The 21,187-nt window shown below is 46.7% G+C and overlaps 3 protein-coding genes across 4 annotated transcripts; 1 reads left to right on the top strand and 2 right to left on the bottom strand.

Annotated features, from left to right (window-relative positions):
* The first annotated feature begins 4,565 nt into the window (after window positions 1–4,565).
* On the top strand, window positions 4,566–5,481 carry LOC136538099 (protein MIZU-KUSSEI 1-like). The gene has a single exon (XM_066530087.1). The coding sequence runs from the start codon at window positions 4,628–4,630 to the stop codon at window positions 5,309–5,311; it is 684 nt and encodes a 227-aa protein (XP_066386184.1). The 5' UTR covers window positions 4,566–4,627; the 3' UTR covers window positions 5,312–5,481.
* A 3,559-nt stretch (window positions 5,482–9,040) lies between these two features.
* LOC136538098 (pathogenesis-related protein PRMS-like) lies at window positions 9,041–10,016 on the bottom strand. The gene has a single exon (XM_066530086.1). It carries the CDS (start codon window positions 9,882–9,884, stop codon window positions 9,255–9,257), a length of 630 nt encoding a protein of 209 aa, XP_066386183.1. The 5' UTR covers window positions 9,885–10,016; the 3' UTR covers window positions 9,041–9,254.
* Window positions 10,017–15,126: 5,110 nt separating this feature from the next.
* Window positions 15,127–19,633, bottom strand: LOC136519025 (zinc finger BED domain-containing protein RICESLEEPER 2-like). Of its 2 annotated transcripts, none has more exons than XM_066512708.1 (2): window positions 19,418–19,633; window positions 15,127–17,741 (listed from the first exon to the last, which is right to left on the bottom strand). In XM_066512708.1, the coding sequence occupies exon 2, from the start codon at window positions 17,705–17,707 to the stop codon at window positions 15,410–15,412; it is 2,298 nt and encodes a 765-aa protein (XP_066368805.1). In that variant the 5' UTR covers window positions 17,708–17,741; window positions 19,418–19,633; the 3' UTR covers window positions 15,127–15,409. The 2 variants fall into 2 exon arrangements, with proteins under 2 accessions (XP_066368805.1, XP_066368801.1); XM_066512704.1 differs by having other exon boundaries at window positions 19,422–19,633.
* Window positions 19,634–21,187: the final 1,554 nt, after the last annotated feature.

The following is a 21,187-nucleotide window of genomic DNA, read 5'->3' as shown; positions in this document are numbered from 1 at the left end:
TCCTAGGGTCCTAGGTCCCTGTCTAAACTAGGACTCCAAGCCCTCGCCCCTAAGTCTCGGACTCAGTGCGGTGCAAGGACCTCCTCCATAAAAAAACCATAATAATCGGTCCAGAAAGATCTGGAACCCACGACAAGAGAGCAATAAGTCTTCCAAGCACCTATACCCAAGTATGTGCTTGGGATAATAAGTTTGTGACTTGCCTCGATGGCTTATGCAATGACCGGTCCTTAACCGACACAGACAGGGAAAGCAGTGTAACTAAGCCATGCCCCGCGTCCACGGCGACACAATCTCTGACACCCACCAATACCTAAACCATATCCCTGCCCGATCACCATTTTCCTTTCTACCATTTATATTTTTCCAAGTGATAATAATACTGTAATATATTTCCTATCTTTCACGAGTGACAGCCAATCACTCGACTTCTATCGGAGTCCTGAAGCATAGCAATCTACATGACCCTATCATACTAGTAAAACTCATAGGATAAAGATATTTATGCTAGTGGGTTTCAACAAACACCTTAAAACTTAATGCACAATTATAATTTAAACTGCAAAAGGGTAGGGGTTATGCACCGGGGCTTGCCTAGATAAGATATATATTAAAAAGTTAGTATCTGCATCTTCAGATCATCCACCATCAACTGAATAGAAAGCCCATTGCATTATCTGCTAGAGAGAATACCATTACACCATCTTCGAATTCCCAATCATCCTTCAATTGATCCATTGATCCAACATCGTACCTATATGATATGCATTGATGCAAATGTATAGATGCAAATAATCGACGACAGCCGAAATGCTTAGAAATCTGATCACACCTCACAAGCTAACGAGATAGCTCTAACGCTGGTCTACGTATCCTTGTTATCGAATAAGGTGTTACTTCCCAACCAATATTTTAGTTATACAAACCCAAGTTGTTTCTTTATTCTATTCTATCAATTTAATCCTTATTCGTAATAGGGCATCATTATCTATTTAGCAAACTAATTATTCTAGAGCTACAAAAATTACAGTGAGTATCTAATATTGCTAGGAGCCTACTGTAAAAATTTTAGATCCAACACTATTACTAATTTATCACAACAATTCCTATAAGTTTATATTTTTACAATATTAAGTACCTTAATTTAATTATATAGCTTCCAAGAATATTATAAAACTATATGAACAAAATATACTAACAAGTAGATCATGATTTTAGAAGACTAACAAAATTGGTTTTATCATTTTTGGACAACTACATAAATTTATATTGATTTTACAAGTTTCAGTCATTTAAACACAAACTAGAAAAAGAGATGGGCACTCGGGCCAGCCTCAGCCAGCGCGGCCCACGCGGGCGGCCAAGAGGCCTAGGCACCCGTAGCCTAGCCAACCAAGCAAACGGCCCACCGGCGCGCATGCGGCAGCGGCCCGTGGTCGGCTGCAGCCCACGACGCACGGCGCAGCGGCCCAGGCGTGGCGTGGAGCAAGCCGCTGTCGCGTAGTGCAGGGCGAGCGGCCCAACAGGCCCACCCCAGCAGCACTAGTGGCCTAGGCGGCAACGCAGGCTGGCCTAGGCGTGCAGGTGGCGTGGCCCATTTGCGAAGCAGCCCCTGTACTTTCCTTAAATTAACAAAGCCCTTATTTGTAGACCTATGAGTCTAGCGTTTTTACGAAATAAACCCGGTAAAGAATCCTATTTGCGCTTCCTCACCATTCTCACCTTGTCCTCTTCACAAAAGCAGAGCACCACAGGGGAATCCGGGCGGTGGCCAAATCTGGCCGTGAGGTCGTCGACGGCGGTGAGGAGGCGGCGTCGTGGCTCGACCGCTGCCGGGCGCACCTGCTGGTGGACACGGCTCATCCAGAGCTAGAGCATGGAGCTCCGGTGGCGAGGTGGTGGTGCGGGGTGACGCGGGATGGCCACTGCAGTGACGCGGCCATGGCGAGGACGGCGAACGACGCAGAGGAGGCTACGGCGGCTCTAGAGGGGCAGCGCCATGGGCTTCGGTCCAGTGCATCCGCAGGGGCAGGGCAACGGTAGACGCGAAACGCTGCGACGACGGCGCGGATGCGATGAAGACGCGGCGCGGGGAGGAAGAGGAAGGGGACTCGGACGCTGCACACAGAGGAGACAACACCATGGAGCGCAGCGGCTCGGACGTGCTCGAAAAGTGCCTTGGCGGCGACGAGGGCGTTGGCGCGTGGCCACGGGAGGAGCCTCGATGCGAGGAGGAAGGCGAAGCCCCACAGCAGTAGCAGCAGCAAGCCAGGCCAGGAGGCTCGCCCGCGTAGCGAGCCAGCCAAGGCAGGGCACTATAGTGCTTCAGGCAGCGCAGTCAGCAGCGGGGTCGAGGGACGCGACCTAGCGCGGACCAGGGCTGGCGCGGCGGTTGTGCAGCGGTGGTGCGTGCACGCGAGGAAGGCGTGGCCAGGGCGGATGAGCAGCGCGCGCGGGACACGGGCAACGCAGTGGGACTACGGCGCAGGGAGGCACGCGGGACGGAAGGCGCTGCGATGGCGAGGTACAGCGGCAGCGTGGGACCATGGGGCAGCAACCAACAATGGCGGCTAGGTGCAGCGGCAGAGGCGGTGGTCGAGCAGGCGCATGAGAGGGATGGCGCCTAGGAGCCGCAGGCCTAGCGTGGACCCGAGGAACGTGGGCGCGCTCACACGCGGTTAGCAGCAGGGCACGGTGCTCACGCGCGCTGTGGCCGGGCGACGGCGTCTGGAAGGCAGGGGGAAAAGAAAGGGAATGAGGGACAGGTCTGGCACGGCTTGGCCTCATCATTGGCGCGACACGACTACGGAAGGGACAACATAGCACATGCAGACAGCAGACAGAGGCAAAGCAAGGAGACATGTGCGGGTTCGCCACCAATTTCAAGCACGCCAAGGGAAACTGGATGGGACGGCACAGCGCGGCCAGTAGTGGCTAGCGCAGGAAGGTGAGAGGACACGGCGTGAGCAGGGGCAGAACCACGTGCTCTCACAAAAATTCAGATACGACGCAAGCGAGGGAGAAAAGATAGGAGCGCAGGCAAACCGAGGCGCCGGGATGCAGAGCCATGGCGGGAGACGAGACGGTGCATAATTGCAAAGCAACGAGTACGCTGTACGTCAGAAAAAATAAATGAAACTGCTGCGCTCTTTCTCTAGTCTGTTCGTGCTTATCAAAATAAACCGTGAGTATTTATATATACCGTGTGTATTAATGGATTTTATTTTATTTATCAAAGTTGTTTTTTCATGCTTAATCTAACAGAACAAACCGTTCGCTAGCATCGTCGTTCGACATTCCTAAATATCTTTACGCACTGAGTAATTTAACTTGAGCGTTTATTTAAGTCCACGAAACTAAGTCACAGTATTCGCTTATCGCTTCAAATACATTTTAAATTAAAAATCCAAAAACTCATTTCGAAAATTTCTCTTAAGCCTAAATCACGGTGCTAAATAAACTGTAACACCATGGGGCTTACAGCCTTACAGGCATACATAGCCAAGTGTGGTCGGGCAAGGCTAGGCAGTGCCTAGAGTTGGCTAGGGCTTCGTACCTTCGGGGGCGACGACAACAGAGGTCCAGAAGCAGTGGGGAAGTCAGGAACTCCATGGATTCGTGCAAAAATAGAGAAAACCGTGGTCGAAGCAAAAAAATCTGGAGGCAGGGGAAGATGCGCGCCCTACCCATCAGCACAGAAAGTTACTAGTTGGGAGAGTTTTAGCACCTTGTTATTTTTTAAGGAGTTGTTTTACCAATTTGCTAGAGAGGTGTTTTTTTTTCCTTTTTTCAAAAACTCAAATGAAGAGTCCATTTACAGAGCTCATGAAATTACTCTCTGAGCAGCTCCAACCGTTTGGTAAATGCACTTTCAGTCTTTTTTTTTCTTTGAATGATAGAAAAAAATCTCACTCCAACAACTCCTCATCCCAACTTTCAATCAATCTACACAGGAAAAAAACAGAGGCATCCACTTGGCATTGTTTCTTTTTTTTTCTTGGCACTCCTCGTTGCTCCTGCATGCCTCCGTCTAAAGGTTCACCGGAATTAGAATCTTTGGACACTATTTTTAGATCTGAGAATACTGGGAGATAGAGTAGATAATGAAAATTGATTTTAGATGTTTGAGTGTCACTTATGATGCCAAGATGGCCCTGACACTTATGATGCCAGGATGGCCCACCAGGGCCTAGGTTTATTGAAATTGAATCTCTGACCATTATTTTCAAATATGAGAATACGTAGAGTAGACAGTGAAGATTTCATTTTAAAGGTTTTGTGTGAGCTAGGAAGCCGCGATGGCCAGCCATAGCGGCAAGTTATTCCGTCCATGTTTAGATGACTTTGGTTTTTTTTTTTTTTTGGGGGGGTTGGGGGGGGGGGGGGGGGGGGGGGGGTGGGCAAATAAAAGAGACGGTTGGTAGAGTATATGTTATTTGTTTTAACCAACAGCTTTTACATCAGTTACGAAACTAGGCTTAGATAACTCTCGCGTGAACCATATAGTTCCGATTTTCCTGAGACGAGTCCGAGAAGCCCTATTCGCATGCATCTAATAAAATAGTATACATCATAACTAACCACTCTTCGCGCCACGTCCCCGGAACGCGGGCGCACTACGTGATCCATGCCACCTGCAGTAGTGCCAGTTGAAGACGGCGGCGCTGGCGAGGCCGCCGGCGTGGAGGTGACATATTACAGCTGCCATGTCGCGTGGCTTGCGTGGTGGAACCACGTCCGGTGCGTCCTCGCGTCCACGTTCCTCCCGTGCCCCCCGGCGCCGACCACAAAATCGGCCATCGTTCGTGGCACGCTCTTCGTGCCCTCCGCCGGTGACCGCCGCGTCCGCCTCTTCCTGCAGGAGCACGGGCCCGCCGCCACTGACCAACCAGTGGACCACGACGAGCATTTCCTCGTCCTCGACCTGCCGGCTGGCCTCGGCGGTGCGGACATCGCCGCGGCGGGCAGGATCGTGCTCGAGTACCAGCGCCAGTGGGCGCCCAATGCCTCTCCCCGCGGCGCGCTCCTCGACTCGCCCAAGTGGCTGGTGTACTGCAAGGGCACGCGCGTCGGGTACGCGACGAGGCGGGAGCGGCCGTCGGATGCGGAGGGGTGGTTGCTGGAGAAGCTGCGGGCCGTGACCTCCGGCGCTGGCCGCCTGCCCGGCGGAGGGGTGGAATACCTGCGCGGGAGGTTCGAGAGGATCGTCGCCTCGCCGGACGCGGAGTCGTTCCACCTCACTGAATGGCCGGGAGTCCACGGCGGCGGCTTCGACGGCGGTCTTAGTATCTTCTTCCATCGGGTTTGTTAGACGTGCAAGACTTTCTTGTTAGTGTCAGCTGGTGTTGCGCACTTGCGTGTATATAATGCCCAAGTCCAAACAAATACTAGAAGCAATAGTACTAGTTTAGGGTATTATCGATCGTCTTAGCGCGTGTTTAGTTTTCACCCTAAATTCCAAAAAAGTGCTACAGTAGCCATCACATCAAATCTTACGATACATGCATGGAGCACTAAATGTAGACGAAAAAAAAACTAATTGCACAGTTTGGTTGGAAATTGCGAGACGAACGTTTTGAGCCTAATTAGTCTATGATTGAACACTATTTGCCAAATAAAAACGAAAGTGCTACAGTAGCCAAATTTCCAACTTCCACCCAACTAAACACGCGCTTAGTATAATCTAAATCCATTTCTTTGAGTCTTGGTTTGTCTACATTTTGATGATGAACTCACTGGGAAATGACCACACAGAAGAAACACCTGTGCTTTTTGGAATATAGAGTTCTTTCTGAACATATTCTCGTTCAAGTAAATTTTCTGCCGGATGCTGCTTAGTAGCATAAGCAATTATAGGGTATTTGGTTTGAGTACTCGCAAAAAAAGGTATTTGGTTTGAGGAATTAGTTAGTGTATTATCACTCCTCTTTCTTTTTGTTTTGTTGGATAAAATTTGTTGACCCATGTCGCCTCAATTTCTCACAAGCTAATATAGTATTATTATGAGGAATAGAGTCATTCCACTAAATTTGTGGAGTGTTTGGTTTAGAGAATCAATCCATTATATCGTGAGTTCATTCTTCAAATTTGTGTGGAATGATTTTATTTTATACTAGTATTAATTATAAGCCTACGACGAATAAAGTGACGATGCATTAACTCATTTTATTTCACAAATAAAAAAATTAAGGAGTGAGATGATGATAGACCCAAGAGACTCTTTATATCTTCTCTAGTTTACAGGAATAGCAATTTTTTGTGAAAAAAAATTCTCTAAGAGTCTCTTTAATTGGATATCTAAATATAGACATCCTCTATTTCGGATTTCTCGTTAGTCAAAGATGAAGAACGAGAATGGCTCTCTAGCTAGACTATATAAGATATAGAAAAGCTATCGGAGAGTATAAAGACATAGAAAACGATTTTTACTCAAATAAATCTCTAAATAATGATTTAAAGAGTAGATTTTAGAAAGGCTCTCGGAGATGCTCTTATTCTACAAACTAAACACCCTATCAAAGAATGGACTCAAATACACCACTTTATCTAGAATGGAGTCATTTCTTAAACAATCACCCTATTTTGTAGTGGCCGACGTGACACGTGACCCATGTCCCCGTTTACCTATCTACTTAAAAATACTATTTTTTATATGAATCTAGATCCAAGTAAAATGGTTTGCGCTTGATTTTAGGTATCAACTTAAAAAATTCACAAGAAGGGTCATCCAAAGTTTCTTAGCAACGGACATGATCAAAATGAAGTTCCAATTCAAATTTAAAATCATTGAGCTTGTTTAGAATTATTTTAAATAATTTTGAATTTAAATTTTCTCTTGAGCATGTCCTTCGTTAGAAAAAAAGCTTTGGATTTCACCTAAGTATATGTATACAAAAATTACATGAAAAATACTACTTTCCAAACCTTGAATTTAGATGATTTTTTTCAGATTTTTAGAGACTTTTTTTTGCAGCTACTCCCTTTGATCCAATTTATAAGACATAGTCCGATATGGCACAATCTCCAAATCTTAGGTTATTTATAATTATATCATTAGAATATTATACTATTTTATAAGCATATCTAAATTAACTTGCTACACTTTGACCATTTATTTATTTTATATTAGAATATTTATGATTGTATAATTATGATTATTAGATAGTACATTTAATTAAAAATCTAATTGTTTTAAGTTTATATTAGAATAGTTAAAAATTATTGGATAAATTATTACTCAAATATAGTGGTATAGGAATAATTTTAATTTTAAAAGTATAAAATCAATGATGCTAGATCCAAGAAAAATAGGTTACGTTCGATTTATAACATCTACATAAAAAATTGCAACAAGGGACATCCAAAGTTTCTTAATAAGGGAGATGCTTTATTCTCACAAAATAAGGGAGATTATTTTAAATTCAATTTTGAATTAAAACTTAATTTTGAGTATGTCCTTGGTTAAAAAAATGGATTTCACCTAAGCACATATATAGAAAAAATACATGAAAAATACCAGTTTTTTAACCATTAATTTATAAGTTTTTCGCATTTTTAGAAACTATTTTACAGCTAAACAATTAAAGTGTAAAGTCAAATATAGTATTATGGGAAGAATTTTAATTTCCAAATTATAAAATCAATTATGCTGGATCCAAATAAAATGGACTATGCTTTATCTTTACCATCTGCTTAAAAACTTACAATATTTTTAGAGATCCCTAAATACCTTGTTTGGAATGGACAAACAAAATCTGGAAAATCAAAAGGGCCAGAGAAGGGAAACATGCCTTGCTATTGGCTTCTAAGGGTGTCTCCAGTAGGAGCCTCAAATTAGGTCTCTAATTTTGATTTAAGGGTTCTTCTTACTTTTGAGAGTCATGTTTTTTAGGTTGTACTCTAGCAGTGGCTCTCAAAATATGGTCCTCAAATTTATTCTAATAGGGAATAACAGTGGGGCCCATTTGTCATCCTCTTTCTTATCTTATTCCTCATTGACTAATTAACTTGGCCATATCTCGAGAACTAGCCGGAGAAGCTAGCAAGGGGGAGAAGAGGGGCTTGCTGAAGCACGAGAAGATGTAGCGCTAGATCCGAGAGAGCATGAGCCATGCCCGTGTAGAGGGAGAGCGGAGCCGCTCACCGATGCTAGATCTGGACAAGGGGCGTGCCATCGAGGGAAGGGAGACACTGAGGAGGGCAGTGGCGGCCACGCCAGGGAGGGGTGTCGCTAGGGAGAGAACTCATCACGAAGGTAGCCAGACAGAGAAGTGCTAGTGAGGAATTTAGGGAAGGGCACGCCGCCAAGAGAGGGGAGCTGCCGAGGAGGACGATGGAGGTGCGGTAAGTTGTTGGGAGGGGGCGTGCCGAGGGAGTCGTGCTAGCGAAGGGCCTTGCCGGAGGCAGAGGGGGCAATGGCGCGGGGTCGAATGCAAATAGACAGTCATGTTTCTGTGTGCGCACGGGGAGAGGAACAAGGGGTGGGAGGGGGATTTGACGGCCCTCTCAAATTTGAGGTCCCTAGTAGGGCCCTGTTGAAGCTCAATTTTTGGCTTGGGCTCTCAAATTCAATTTTGACAGTTCAAATAGAGACCATGCTAGAGTTGCTATAACTGCACGACACAATCTACACTATTGATAAATGTCTATTGATCTTTGGTTCGCCGATTAGGATCATGTTGGCCATACAATTGCCTGACATATCCTATATCTGCAATATTTTCATTCCAACTCTTAGTTCTGCAATTCTTTAGCAAAGTAGTGCTATTTCAAAAAAAAACTATATGTTTACAAGCATCACCAAAGGAACTGTATATTTTTCCGGAGATTTGATTTTGGCTCTAATTTGGAGTCTTGGTAGTGCTAGAACTTTCATTGTTTCCTTAGATGTTAGGTCAATAATCTTTCATAGCAAATCTCCTTGGTCGTAGTGTCCAATTTTTTTCTAGTAGAAGTTTAAGTATGCAGCGAATCAAGACAGCCAAAACGCATCCACAGCACAGTCCACAAGGATGAAGCATCACATCACAGCTCACAGGCGTTTTTACCCGGCAACACAAGCGCTGATACGCCAAACCAAAGCAGTTCTGAACAGCAAGAACACCACCGGATCACACCGCAACACAAAGCAAAGCATCCATGACCGAACCAGAGAAGACTGCACCTACGTAGTACTCCGCTGCCGTCGCCGGCAGTGGGGGCTCCGACCTGATGACCTCATCGGTCGGTCGCCGCTGAGGTAGCTATCTATCTAGCTAGTAGGGGCTCTGGCCCTGCACGTTGCCGTGCGGGTTGTACAGGCAGAGCGTGAGCGTGGCGCCCGTGGCGCAGCTGGCCTGCGCGCACCCGACCTCGGCGGTGCGGCGCCACACCACCTGCGTGTACGTGCCGCACTGCCGCCCCGCGGCGCACGTGTTGTTGGCGTGGGTGTAGTACCGCCCCTCCGCCACCCACAACGCCACCACCTCGGCGGGGAGCGCGCGGTAGCTGGCCCACCCCTGGTTCGCGCCGTAGGGGCTGGCCCCCATGTCCGCGAACGCGCACCCGCCCTGCCGCTGCTGCTGCGCCACCGTCTTCGCGGCCGCCGAGGCCAGGTCCGCGCTCCACCGCAGGGGGGCCACGCCCACCGCCGCGCGCACCTGGTTGTGCGGCGCCAGGTACTCGTCCGCCGCCGTCGCGTTGCTGCTGCTGCTGCTGGTGGTGCCGCCCTGCTGCTGCGCCTTGGTGACCGCGCCCGCGCCCGCGCCGCCCGGCGTGAGGACGCGCGCGCCGTGGGCCGGCGCCGGCGCGGCGCAGAGCGCGAGGAGGGTGACGAGGAGGAAGCACGCCGTGGCCATGGCCCTGGGGAGGAGGAGGTGGTGGTGGTGACAGCTCGAGTGCGCCATTGAGATCTGGAGTTGGTGAGCTGAGTAATGGCTCAGTGAGTGAGCGTTGAGTGCGAGTGTGCGCACAGGATTGTTCGATGTGTTGTCGATAGCGAGTTAAGAAGAGAGCTCGGCCCGGCACAGGCAGATGGCGACGGCTGCCCGCGTGCAGCGCGGGCGATAGCGTATTTGTACTTGGTGCCGGCTGCCACGGCGTCGGCGCGTCTCGGCTGTCTCGTGATGCCACGGCGCGTCCCGTTCGTTCCGATCGATCGATCTCGCAAGTGGCACTGGCACGCGGGACCTGGCGAGATCCAGCGGGTTGTTGGTGTGCATGTCAGTGCCGATCTCCATGGCTCGTTGCCTCGTGGATGCGATTTTCCTGTCCCTGAAAAGATCCGGATCAGGTGGAAGCCTGAGACGCCGCGGCCGCCGAAGCGTGAGGCATAGCGATGGGAATGGACCGACCTTGGATCTGGCTCAGTGGCTCCAAGGCTAGTTTTAGGGGATGCGGGTTAACGCTATGGTCTCAGTCAGAGGCGGAACTGTCTACCTCCATAGACACCTTGGTTAGCATTGGTAACTTCACCGAGTTGAACCAATGGTGAGACGACAGAGTACAAACAAAAGCATTGATTACCAAAGTCATCACAACCAAAGTTGTGAACCTTAAACAGATGACACTATCAGATAACTTGCGACAAGCACACAAAAAAATGAGGCTAAATTTATACAGATACAAATATAAATAGATACCAATCCACGGCATCTAACACACTACCACAGAACAGAGGTTACGCATTAAGAAAGGGAAATAAACAGCAGCACCAACAATAACCAAAATCTAGAAATAAGTTTAGCACCTGAATACCTGAGCCAACAATAGCCAGAATCTGGAAATAAGTTTACCACCTCAATCCCTGAGACATCCCTCAGACCACTGCTAAACTCAGTACACACTGCAGTGAGTTAAACTGAGTTCGACATGACAAATTACAACTATGAGATAAACTCTAGAAGAGATACATGACAAATTATTAGCCATGGTACAACGTGTTTCTCTCACAATAAGTCAGCGAACAATATTTTTCAGCCTGTCTTTTCAGCGAAACGAACAGGCCCCTAGCAGGGGCCAAGCTCCCCACCCCCCCTATGATCTGAAATTTCTTTATATGTTCCTGCTTCAGCCATAGTAATAGTAGGTATTTCAAAGGGAATGAGTTCTTGAAGGTATTGTATCTATGCATTTCCTTCATCTTGGCCCCCTTAGATTTTTCTCTGGTTCCACCTCTAGTCTCATTGATTTAATGGGTAATATAGATCAATAAAATTTTTCTGATCGCGATCCGTGCTCATACGAGTTATTATAACAACACAGGTGCAGTGATGGTACAAAGTCCGATGCGAAAATACATCTAGCGGTAAAATGGAAATTACTGCCCATATATGACCTAGACTCACGACACATGATCATATGATTGTGCATTTTATGTGTAAAAACAAATGATTATCTTTGCGAATGCATTTGACGCAACAAAAAGTATGCGTTGTGTTTGCTGAACTTTATTTTGTATACTTCTGTTGATCTACCTCCTATTGTATGTATCATTGTATAAGAGAGCTTTCATTCTTAGGTCTTCTTCGAAACGTAGGAATTTTTCTATTTCGCGAACTAATTTCCTATGATTTTCTTTATAATTCTTATGAAATCTCTGTAATATAAATGGGCCTAGTTCATGTGGATAAGTTTTGGGCCTGCCTTGAGTCAACCAAATAGTTTCTGCTGTTCTGCGGCTTTCATGTTCCTTTACCAAACATATTCATACATACTTTATTCATTCTTGTGCAAAAAAAAAAAAAAAAAAAGACGGCTGGCTACATCGTGGGCTCGCTGGTGGGATCCTTTGCCACTGCGTACTTTTGCGATACAATTGTTTCGGACAAGAAGGCATTAGCAAGTTTTCCTCTAATCAGGTTCATTCTTTTGGAAACAGGTAGCAATCCTAGGGCCCTGTTTGGTTGAGCTATGGATTTTGGAAAAGTAGTTGTGAGCTGTGGCTTTTTGAAAAGCTGCTGGGGATCGAGGGCTGTGGCTTTTCGAAAAGTCCATTTGGTTGAATAGCTGTGGCTTTTAGAAAACTTCTCACACTGACAGGCGCGCCCCACATGTCATACACACACTGCTTCTTCATCCTCTAGCCACCATGGGGATGGCCGTGCTCGCCGGAGCTGGCCGCACCCACCACGGGGACGTACGAATCCGCTCATGCCTACGCCGGGGAGGGCCGGATCCACTCGCGCCTACGCCGGGAGGGGCGGAGCTTGTCCGCGCCGCGTTGGGGAGGGCCGTGGAGGGGCGGAGCCTCCTGTGCCGCGACGAGGAGGGCCGGAGCCACCTGCGCCACGCGGGGAGGGTCGGGAGGGGCGGAGGGAAGGGCCGAGGGAGGGAGGTGCCGGCCACCGATGAGGAGCTGAGGGAAGGCCGCGGCCGTCGGGCCTCCCGCGCGCGCGCCCAAGGCGGCAGCGGCGGAGCTCCCGCACGCCCTGTGTTGGCCGCCGGTGGCAGGGTGGCGCTCGCTCTGGTTGTCGAGGGAGGGAGGTGCCGGCCGCCGGGGAGGAGCTGAGGGAGGGCCGCTGGTGTTGGATTGCCGGCATTCGGGGCTCCCGCGCGCGCGCCCGAGGCGTCAGCGGCGGAGCTCCCGCATGCCCCGTGCTGGCCGCCGGAGGCAGGGTGGCGCTCGCTCTGGTCGTCGGGGAACGAGCCTGCGCGCCGACGAGGTAGCTGGGCGGCGCGGCACGGAGGAATCGCGGCGGCGCGGAGCGGAGGAAGTCGCGGCGGCGGGGGAAAGAACAAACCGTTTTCTTCATAATGGATGGCATTGCGGGTAATTTTGATAAAAATGAGGAAGCTACAGCCGGTGAAAGCAGCCTCCCCCCTGCTGTGAAAATTGAACTAGGCAAAAGCTAGCTTTTGGAGAAGCTGTTGGTCTATCCAAACCCCTTTGATTAGCTTTTTGACTTCTGGAGAAGCTACAGCCGGTTGGAAGCTGAACCAAACACCCCCTAAGACTGTTTCTAACAAAACCGCAAACCATGGACACAAGTTCCAGGCCGCCTCGAACAGCTGGGCCAGCGGTGTCCACTGAATAGGCGAGAGAAGCTGGTCCAGGGTCTTGTTTGCACCATGGAATTGAGTCTTTTTTTCCCCTTTATTTATAGGCCTTAAAATAATAACATGAACTAAGGCATGATAATTGATATTATTGCTTTATCAGTTGAAAAAGAAGAAGATATTTTTGCTTCATCTGGAAGTAGACTTTGAGGCTTTCACCTTTCAGCTTACTTGTCTTCTGATGAATTATGTTCCTTGGTAAAAATTTTCACCAGGAAGTGGAGAACCACATTGTTTTCTTACCACTATACGGTGTTCCTTTCATATACAGCTTTCTTGCATTCTTAATACAATTTCGTTGGTGATCGTTTCCACCAGGCAGTGAAGACATTCCCTATCGTGCTATGATAAATCGGGGTTTTTTTTTGTGGTATTTTTCTGCTGTCAGTGAGCACTTTGTAGGCAGTGGCACTGCTTAAAAGTTCAAAATACTCCTTCTGTCCCTAAATGTTAGTCGCCACGAATTGCGTGCTGATAACTTTAACTCAATTAATAGAAAATACGTGCAACATTTCTATCTCTAATTAAATTTATTAAAAATTTAGATTCAAATATCTATCAATGATATTAATTATGTATCATAAATATTAATATTTTTTAATATATATTTAGTTAAAATTATTTTTCGAAAAACAAAAATGATAGATATTTAGGGACGGAGACGGTACATTGTTTCCAGTGTTTGCAAGACATTGGCGACAATTTGTCAGGTCCTGTAAGAGCAGTTGTTCGTGATATCTGTGGGGAGCATTGGAAGTCCCATCCAATTTCAAAGCAGTTCGACATGATCGTCTGTGTGACAAGTGCGCAGACGCCTCGTTTGATGAAAGGAAAAGCATAGGAAACATATAGGAAACTCATTCGAGAGGAATTATCTTCTCTCTCATCATTTAGAATAAGGGAGCCACATAAATCCCACATAAATCTTTCCAAAGGAACGGTAGCTACACCTAGAAAATGAGCTCTGAGCTCATTGGAAACTTTACTACGTCTGTTCAACACCTCTCGCTTGTTTACTACTCCCTTCGTTCACAAAAGAATACAATTATCACATTTCAAGAAGTCAAACAATTTTAACTTTAATTAAAATTATATTAAAATATACTAACACTCATGAGACAAAATAAGTATTATTATATTAGTTATAGAATATATTTTCATAATAAGTTTATTTCAAGACATAAATGCTAATACTACTTACTATAAACTTGGTCAAAATTGAACAAATTTGACTGACATGTTTTCTATGATTATATTCTTTTCTGGATGGAGCGAGTATACTACTATGCAACTTATTAGTCAAGTGGAATTTTGATGAATGATGAGCTGCATATGTACGGAGAATAGAGAGAGAGAGTTAATGCACACGGGGTAGGAGGCACATATGTAACAGTTGCACGCTATTAAATGCCACAAGTTAATTATAAAATACATGCAAGTTGATCCACTATTATTAGAGACGCTAACTTTAGTTTATCACCCCCATGTTTTTATTCGTGTGTCATGGATTCCTGCGTTCTAAACACTACTTTTTATCTCCTTCCTACGTTTTATATTCCTCTGTTTTGCAATATCATTTCTATTCCTTCCATTGTTTTTATACATTCCTTTATTTTCGATTCCTACGTTCCAAGCAGACCCTTCTATCTTCTGTCCAAAACTGGATGCAGCTATCTTCTGTCCAAAACTGGATGCAGCTATCTTCTGTCCAAAACTGGATGCAGCAACAATAAACACCATGCAGCAACAATAAACACCGACACCTTTGGAGGCCATTAACGATGGCCAGTGGCCACCAAGAGTCCCAAGACTGCAACGGAGCTGTCTACCTCCACAGACACCTTGGTTAGCATTGGTAACTTCACCGAGTTGAACCAATGGTGAGACGACAGAGTACAAACAAAAGCATTGATTACCAAAGTCACCAAAGTTGTGTACCTTAAACAGATGACACTATCAGATAACTTGCGACAAGCACACAAAAAAATGAGGCTAAATTTATACAGATACAAATATAAATAGATACCAATCCACGGCATCTAACACACTAGCACACAACAGAGGTTACGCCTTAAGAAAGGGCACCAACAATAACCAAAATCTGGAAATAAGTTTAGCACCTGAATACCTGAGCAAACAATAGCCTGGAAATAAGTTCACCACCTCAATCCCTGAGACATCCCTCAGACAACAGCTAAACTCAGTACACACTGCAGTGAGTTAAACTGAGTTCGACACGACAAATTACAACTATGAGATAAACTCCAGAAGAGATATATGTCTGCAATTGCTGCCTAAAATATGCCTACGCTTAACTACACTCGAAGATACCACAATATTATTTGTGCTTCAACAGGGAAGCAGTATCGGCAATCTACAATGCTTCTGCCTTGATCATCTCAGAACCTGGCCCCTCAGTTGCAGCCGGTGGTGAATACTGGAGCCAGTCTTTTGCACAGACAAGTGCCTCCACAGTCTCCGGGCGAAGAGAGCTTCTGTAGTCATCAAGCATGCGGTTCCCAGTTCCAGCAGAGAATATGGAGCTGCCACTGCTAACCATCGACATTGGGATGGCCAAGATATCCTGGGCCATCTTGGACAGAGTTGGAAACTTGACTGTGTTAAGCTTCCACCAGTTAAGGATATCAAACTCCTGGATACGTGGAGTGAGGGATTCCTCCAGGTACTGCTCCAGTTCACATTTTGCAGGCTGGCTACTTTGAATCTCAGAAAGGTACATATCAAAGTCAAGAAGACCATCACTAGTGGAAGGAGGATTTCCCTGGTTAACATTCGCGTTGGCAGCCACATTGTTAGCATCAACATAGGCAGGGGTCAAGGGGAGCGGCTGTGCCACATACTCCTTATACAGCTCATGCAGAGAGTCATTGACAACCTTAACATATTTCGCAGCCTCAGCACCATAAATTTTAGAGTAACTGAACTCAACAAGCTTCATCTTGAAACGTGGATCCATAACAACAGCAACGGCTAACACCAGGCTGCAATCTTTCCAGTATTTGTCAAATCTCTCATGCATATCCTTGGCAATACTGCTGAAAAAGGGACTTTCATGTTCTGTGCCATTGGCTAGCTCAAGCTGAATTTTCCAAGCTTCATGGAAAAAGATGTTTGCAGTAGGGTTTGCTGAAGCCATCACACTATGTGCAGAGTCATATAGCAGTTTCAGGTAATTACAGCTAGCCTCAACTTTCTTCCAGTCCTCTGCTGAAGGAGATTCATTGTAATTATCATCACATGTCTCCAGTGTAGCAAAAGCCTGCTTATAGTCCAAGGCAGCCAGCAGCATCAGATAAGTTGTGTTCCACTGGGTTGTGACATCTAAACAAAGGGTCTTGGCACTGGGAATCTCCAGCTGCAGAGCAATCTCAGCAAACTTCTCCTCACGGCTTGGAGAAGCTTTTATGAACTTGATACTCTCACGGATGTTGTAAATCACGCCGTGAATCGAAGCAATTACATCCTGAGCAACTACATTCAGGATATGAGCATAGCACCTCACAACAAAGAGCTGTCCCTTAAGCATGAGGTTGTTCTTATTGGAGAGGTGATCCCTAAGATTTGCACTGTAAATATCATGGGAAGAGCAATCGTTATCCAATGTGATAGTGAACAGCTTGTCCTTCATATTCCACTCCGAAAGGCTCGAGCTAATAGCTTCACTAAGTGCATTCTCTGAATGAGGAGAAGACACCATCATGAAGTTGAGCATTCTTCGGTGCACTTTCCAATCAGAGTCAATAAACTGCCCAGCAAGAGAAACATAGCCAAGAGTCTGACTGGTTGTCCAGAGTCCTATAGTGAGGCTGATCCTTCCTGGCATAGTGCTGAATGCTTGCAACAGGTTCTCTTTTGCTTTCTGGAAAACAGCATACACCTCTCCTTCCATTGTCTCCACATCTACAACCTTGAAACGAGGCTGCAGACTCTCAATAAAATTAGTAAAGGATGACTGTTGAACAATGTGAAGTGGGTAGTCATGCAAAATGATCATCTTCGCCAGATAAGAGGAGCTCCGTTCCTGATCAAAAGTAGCATTTGCATAACCAGTGTATCTGTAACGCCTCTTAGTAGGACGTTCCACAGAAGCCTCACCATCATTATCAGTGACATGCCCCCCTGCAAGTGGCAGTGTTAGCTTCCTGTCTTGGTCTTTCATAACAGGACAGGAGCCCAGGGTGATGTGCCTCTTGAGATGGCTAGTGCCTGCAATTTTTGAGCCAGAACTATACGCAAAGGTTTGCTTGCATAAATTGCAGCATGCTCTTGAGTTTCCTCCTGGCATGGGTTCTATAGTGAAGTGCTCCCAAACTAACGACTTCTTCTTCCGACGTCTTGATGTTCGCGGGGTCATCTCAGCATTGACCAATTCATTACCATGGGCCATCTCGTCACCATTGACCATGTCGTTAACTGGAACCATCTCATTACCGTGGATGAGATCATTAACCTGAACCATATCATGACCATGGATCATCTCACTGCCTTCAACCATCTCAGTCCCATGAATCATCTCATTGCCATGGATCATCTCATCGCCATGGATCATCTCACTACCATGAATCATCTCACTATCATGGATCACACCATTGCCATCAACCATCTCACTGTCATGCACCATTGCATTATCATTGCTGTTTGGCTCACCCATGCTGAAGATACAAGCCAATGGAATCCAAGAATGCCTGTCAATTACAATCGTGTTAGGTGCAATTCAGTCACATCATATCACTTGATTGTTTCATGAAAAAGGGACTCCAAACAAATAAAATAGAGTTAAATGCATCAGCTTCCCCTGAATTTGTTATACAGTGTCACTTAGGTCCAAGAACTTTAAAAATGCATTTCTGAGTCCCTAAACTTGTTAAGTGGTGCACCGCACATCCTTAAACTTGTAAAATAGTGCATAGCAGGTCCATTTGAGGACCATAAAGACCACCGCGGTGCACCACTTAACAAGTTTAGGGGCCTTGAAATGCAATTTCAAAGTCCATGGACCTAAGTGGCACCCCATGACAAGTTCAGGGGCCGCTCATGGATTTAACTCAATAAAATTTCATAAGGTACACCATCAAAGTTTTCATGACAAAATAGACAGACAGCAGATATTCTACAGAGTTCCATTATTCACAAGATCTGGTTGTTTATGGCAGCAGTGCCCAGGAACAAATTTTCATGTCAAGGTTCAGAGGCCACCAACATTGCTGACGTTTTCCAAAAGCTACACATGGAATATATTTTGTAGTAGATAGACTAGATGACATAATGATGACTTCTCAATCGTGATGGTATCCAAAAGTGCAAAAATTTTAAAACATTGTACCTATGAGAGATGTCAGCAATGAAGGTATGTTTTCACACATGTGAATATAGCATGAGCAAGACAATAGAAAAGTGACAAATGTCACCAAGCCAGGCAAAGTAATGCTGAATGCAAGTAGTTAAACATGCAGCTGTAACAGAAAATAAAATACGAAGTTCAAGGGTAGGCCCTTCACCGAAGTTCAAGGGTAGGCCCTTCACCAGAACCATATGGGGCTACACGTGAATAGCTAAAGAATAAAATGCCACCGGCAACCTAGCCTTTGAGCAGAAACTCAACCATGCTCATCGTTTACTTAAGGTCCTGTCAGAAACAAGCCATGGTTGCTGGAACTTCCTATCAAAAAGATAATTACAGTCATCAAACCTAGCAGGCTATTGGACTTCGAAATCATACTCAACTACTCCAGTATGACTACCTTGGTGTAGGTACAAAATTCACAAAGATACAGGCATGCAGCACTATGCAATGAATCATTTTTTTTAAGCTCCAAACACTGGAGTAACATGTACTAGTAATTCTATAGCTAATAAGACTGATACCCGAACGGGTTATTGTTTCCCAAAGAACAAAATCAAACTGTTTCCTATAAACTCTTCATCTTCACAGACGACAGCTACGTCCTACTTCAACAAAAATCTTAGTAATTCCCTCGGAAAACTGAACCACTCCCAAAAACACACGCCACAATTTGTTCGTACCAGAATACGCTAAAAAAGGCAACAATATTGAATATAGTGCACATAATCTACAGCGCCCTGACGCCCACCGAAAAAGAAAATTTTACTACGAAAAATTTCGCACCAAAACAAAACAAATTCCAAGCAACGCTCCCAGCGAAGCGCTTGACCCCTACAGATCCGACGAACCGAGCCCACTAAAACGGAGCCCAACGGACCAACTCGAACGGCGCACCTAAATCTAAACCACGAAACAATCCAATCCGAAAGCTACGAGCAGCGCGGATTTAGGAGAAGACGGAACACGCGGGAGGAGCAGAGGAGGGCCAGGAGAGGGGTTTGGAGTTTGGGGGCTTACGTACGGGGAGGAAGCGGGGCGCAGCGGAGGCGAACCAAACCGGGGGCTCGGCTTGCTTGGTGGCGGGGCGGTGCAGACGAATTAGGGCTCGGCCCAAGAAGGACGAAGGCCGAGCGAGCAAACCCTAGATCCTGTGGGGGAGAGGGAGACGAGCCGGGGAGAGAGGAGAGGAGGGCTTCGACCCGTAGAGAGAGAGAACCCGGAGAGGGGTCTGGTGGCTGCGGACGCGGAGCCGCCCGGTGCGGGGATTTAATGGGCTAGCGGCCCATGGCGATGGGCCTCGTGAGCTGGCGCGACCTGTGAGGCTGCCGGTGGACCAGGTGGGGGCCTCTCCGCGCGTGGGACAGGCTGGGACGCTAGGTTTTGGGCGGTTTCCTCGTCTCGTGAGGAGTTTTTTTTTTGTTCACGCAAAATATGGATCGGAGTGTGGTGGGGCTTGGACCGCTTGGTGTTGATGGATGGATCGCGGCCGCAGCACGGCGCTGCATTGGATGTCGCCTTGGGTTGGGCCTTCGGCCGGATCGCCGGACGCAGCGATGGTTTCATCTCATCTGGACGGCTCGTAACCCGACCCAGAGGGTAGAGGACCCAGCTCTGCAATCGAAAAGCAGGGCCACTCTCCAAAGGCCAGCGGCTGCTGGCCTCTCGAGCGTGCTGTGCCGTTGCCCCTTTACGGCGCCCGCGTCAGCTACGGTTTAGGTGTTGCTCAAAAAAAAAAAAAAGCTACGGTTTAGGTGGCTTGTTGAGGGGGAAAAAATTCCCTGCAGCGCGTCGCATCCACTGCATACGTACCATTTGCGTTGCGACACGTGGACAAGAAACGAATCGGACGCTTCCTCTCTACGTACGTGCTGCTTGCCTCGCTGCGTAGGAGCCGAGGACCTTACGACTGGTAAAGCCGAGCGTGATACCGTGCCTGGTCTCCTCGCGAGCGTCTGCCGCCCGATTCCTTTGGCGTCTCACAGATGGTACGTAAGCACTGGATGCGGTTTACATAGGCTTCGTCCCGGGAAATTTGGGTGCTCCGAGCGAAAATCTCTTTTCAGGCGACTAAAAGAAAATACCCGATAAAACACATGCAGTCGTTCAGTAAAACTGGCCACAGGGAGCACGCACTTGAATTAGACAATTCCTACAGGTATGCACAAACATTTTTTTAAAAGAATATATTAATATCACAGCTTCCGCATCAACCATTGCATATGGTTGTTAAATCCACGGTACAAAACAAATCGAATCAAAACGGGGGTTCAAACAAAATACGTACACAGCAACCAGCTGATGCATCCCACGCCTTGTACACGCACATAGCAGCCTGCGCGCGTCCGGTCGTCCACAGCTGTGGGCGCGTCCGGTCGTCAACAACTGTTGCGTCTGGTCTCAGTGAGTTGTTGCCGCGACGATGAACAGTAAAGTCCGTGTGTCTGGTCACTGCCTTACTCAGAGTCCGGTCGCTGCTGTTGCTGAGCAACTGATCGGACGCGTCCGGTCCTCATAGGGCCGCGTTCGGTCACCTCTGCCGAGCTCGGTTTCTTCGCGATCTTGCGTCCGGCTTGATTCACATATTCGTGCTTGGACTTTGCTTAATATTTTGGGTCTTCTCTTGTGCTTCTAGGGTCTTGCTTATGGTGTTGATCGTTGGATCATCATGTCGCCTTCGTCCAAGTCACGTCTTGCACCCTATTGAACTACAAAACAATTACTTATAAATTTATTAGTCCAATTTGATTGTGTTGGTCATCAAACATCAAAATCCAAAATAAATGAATT

The sequence above is a fragment of the Miscanthus floridulus genome, chromosome 2 (assembly GCF_019320115.1).
Source record: "Miscanthus floridulus cultivar M001 chromosome 2, ASM1932011v1, whole genome shotgun sequence".
In the NCBI taxonomy this organism is placed as follows: Eukaryota; Viridiplantae; Streptophyta; class Magnoliopsida; order Poales; family Poaceae; genus Miscanthus; species Miscanthus floridulus.
This window is presented reverse-complemented; position numbering and strand designations above follow the sequence as displayed.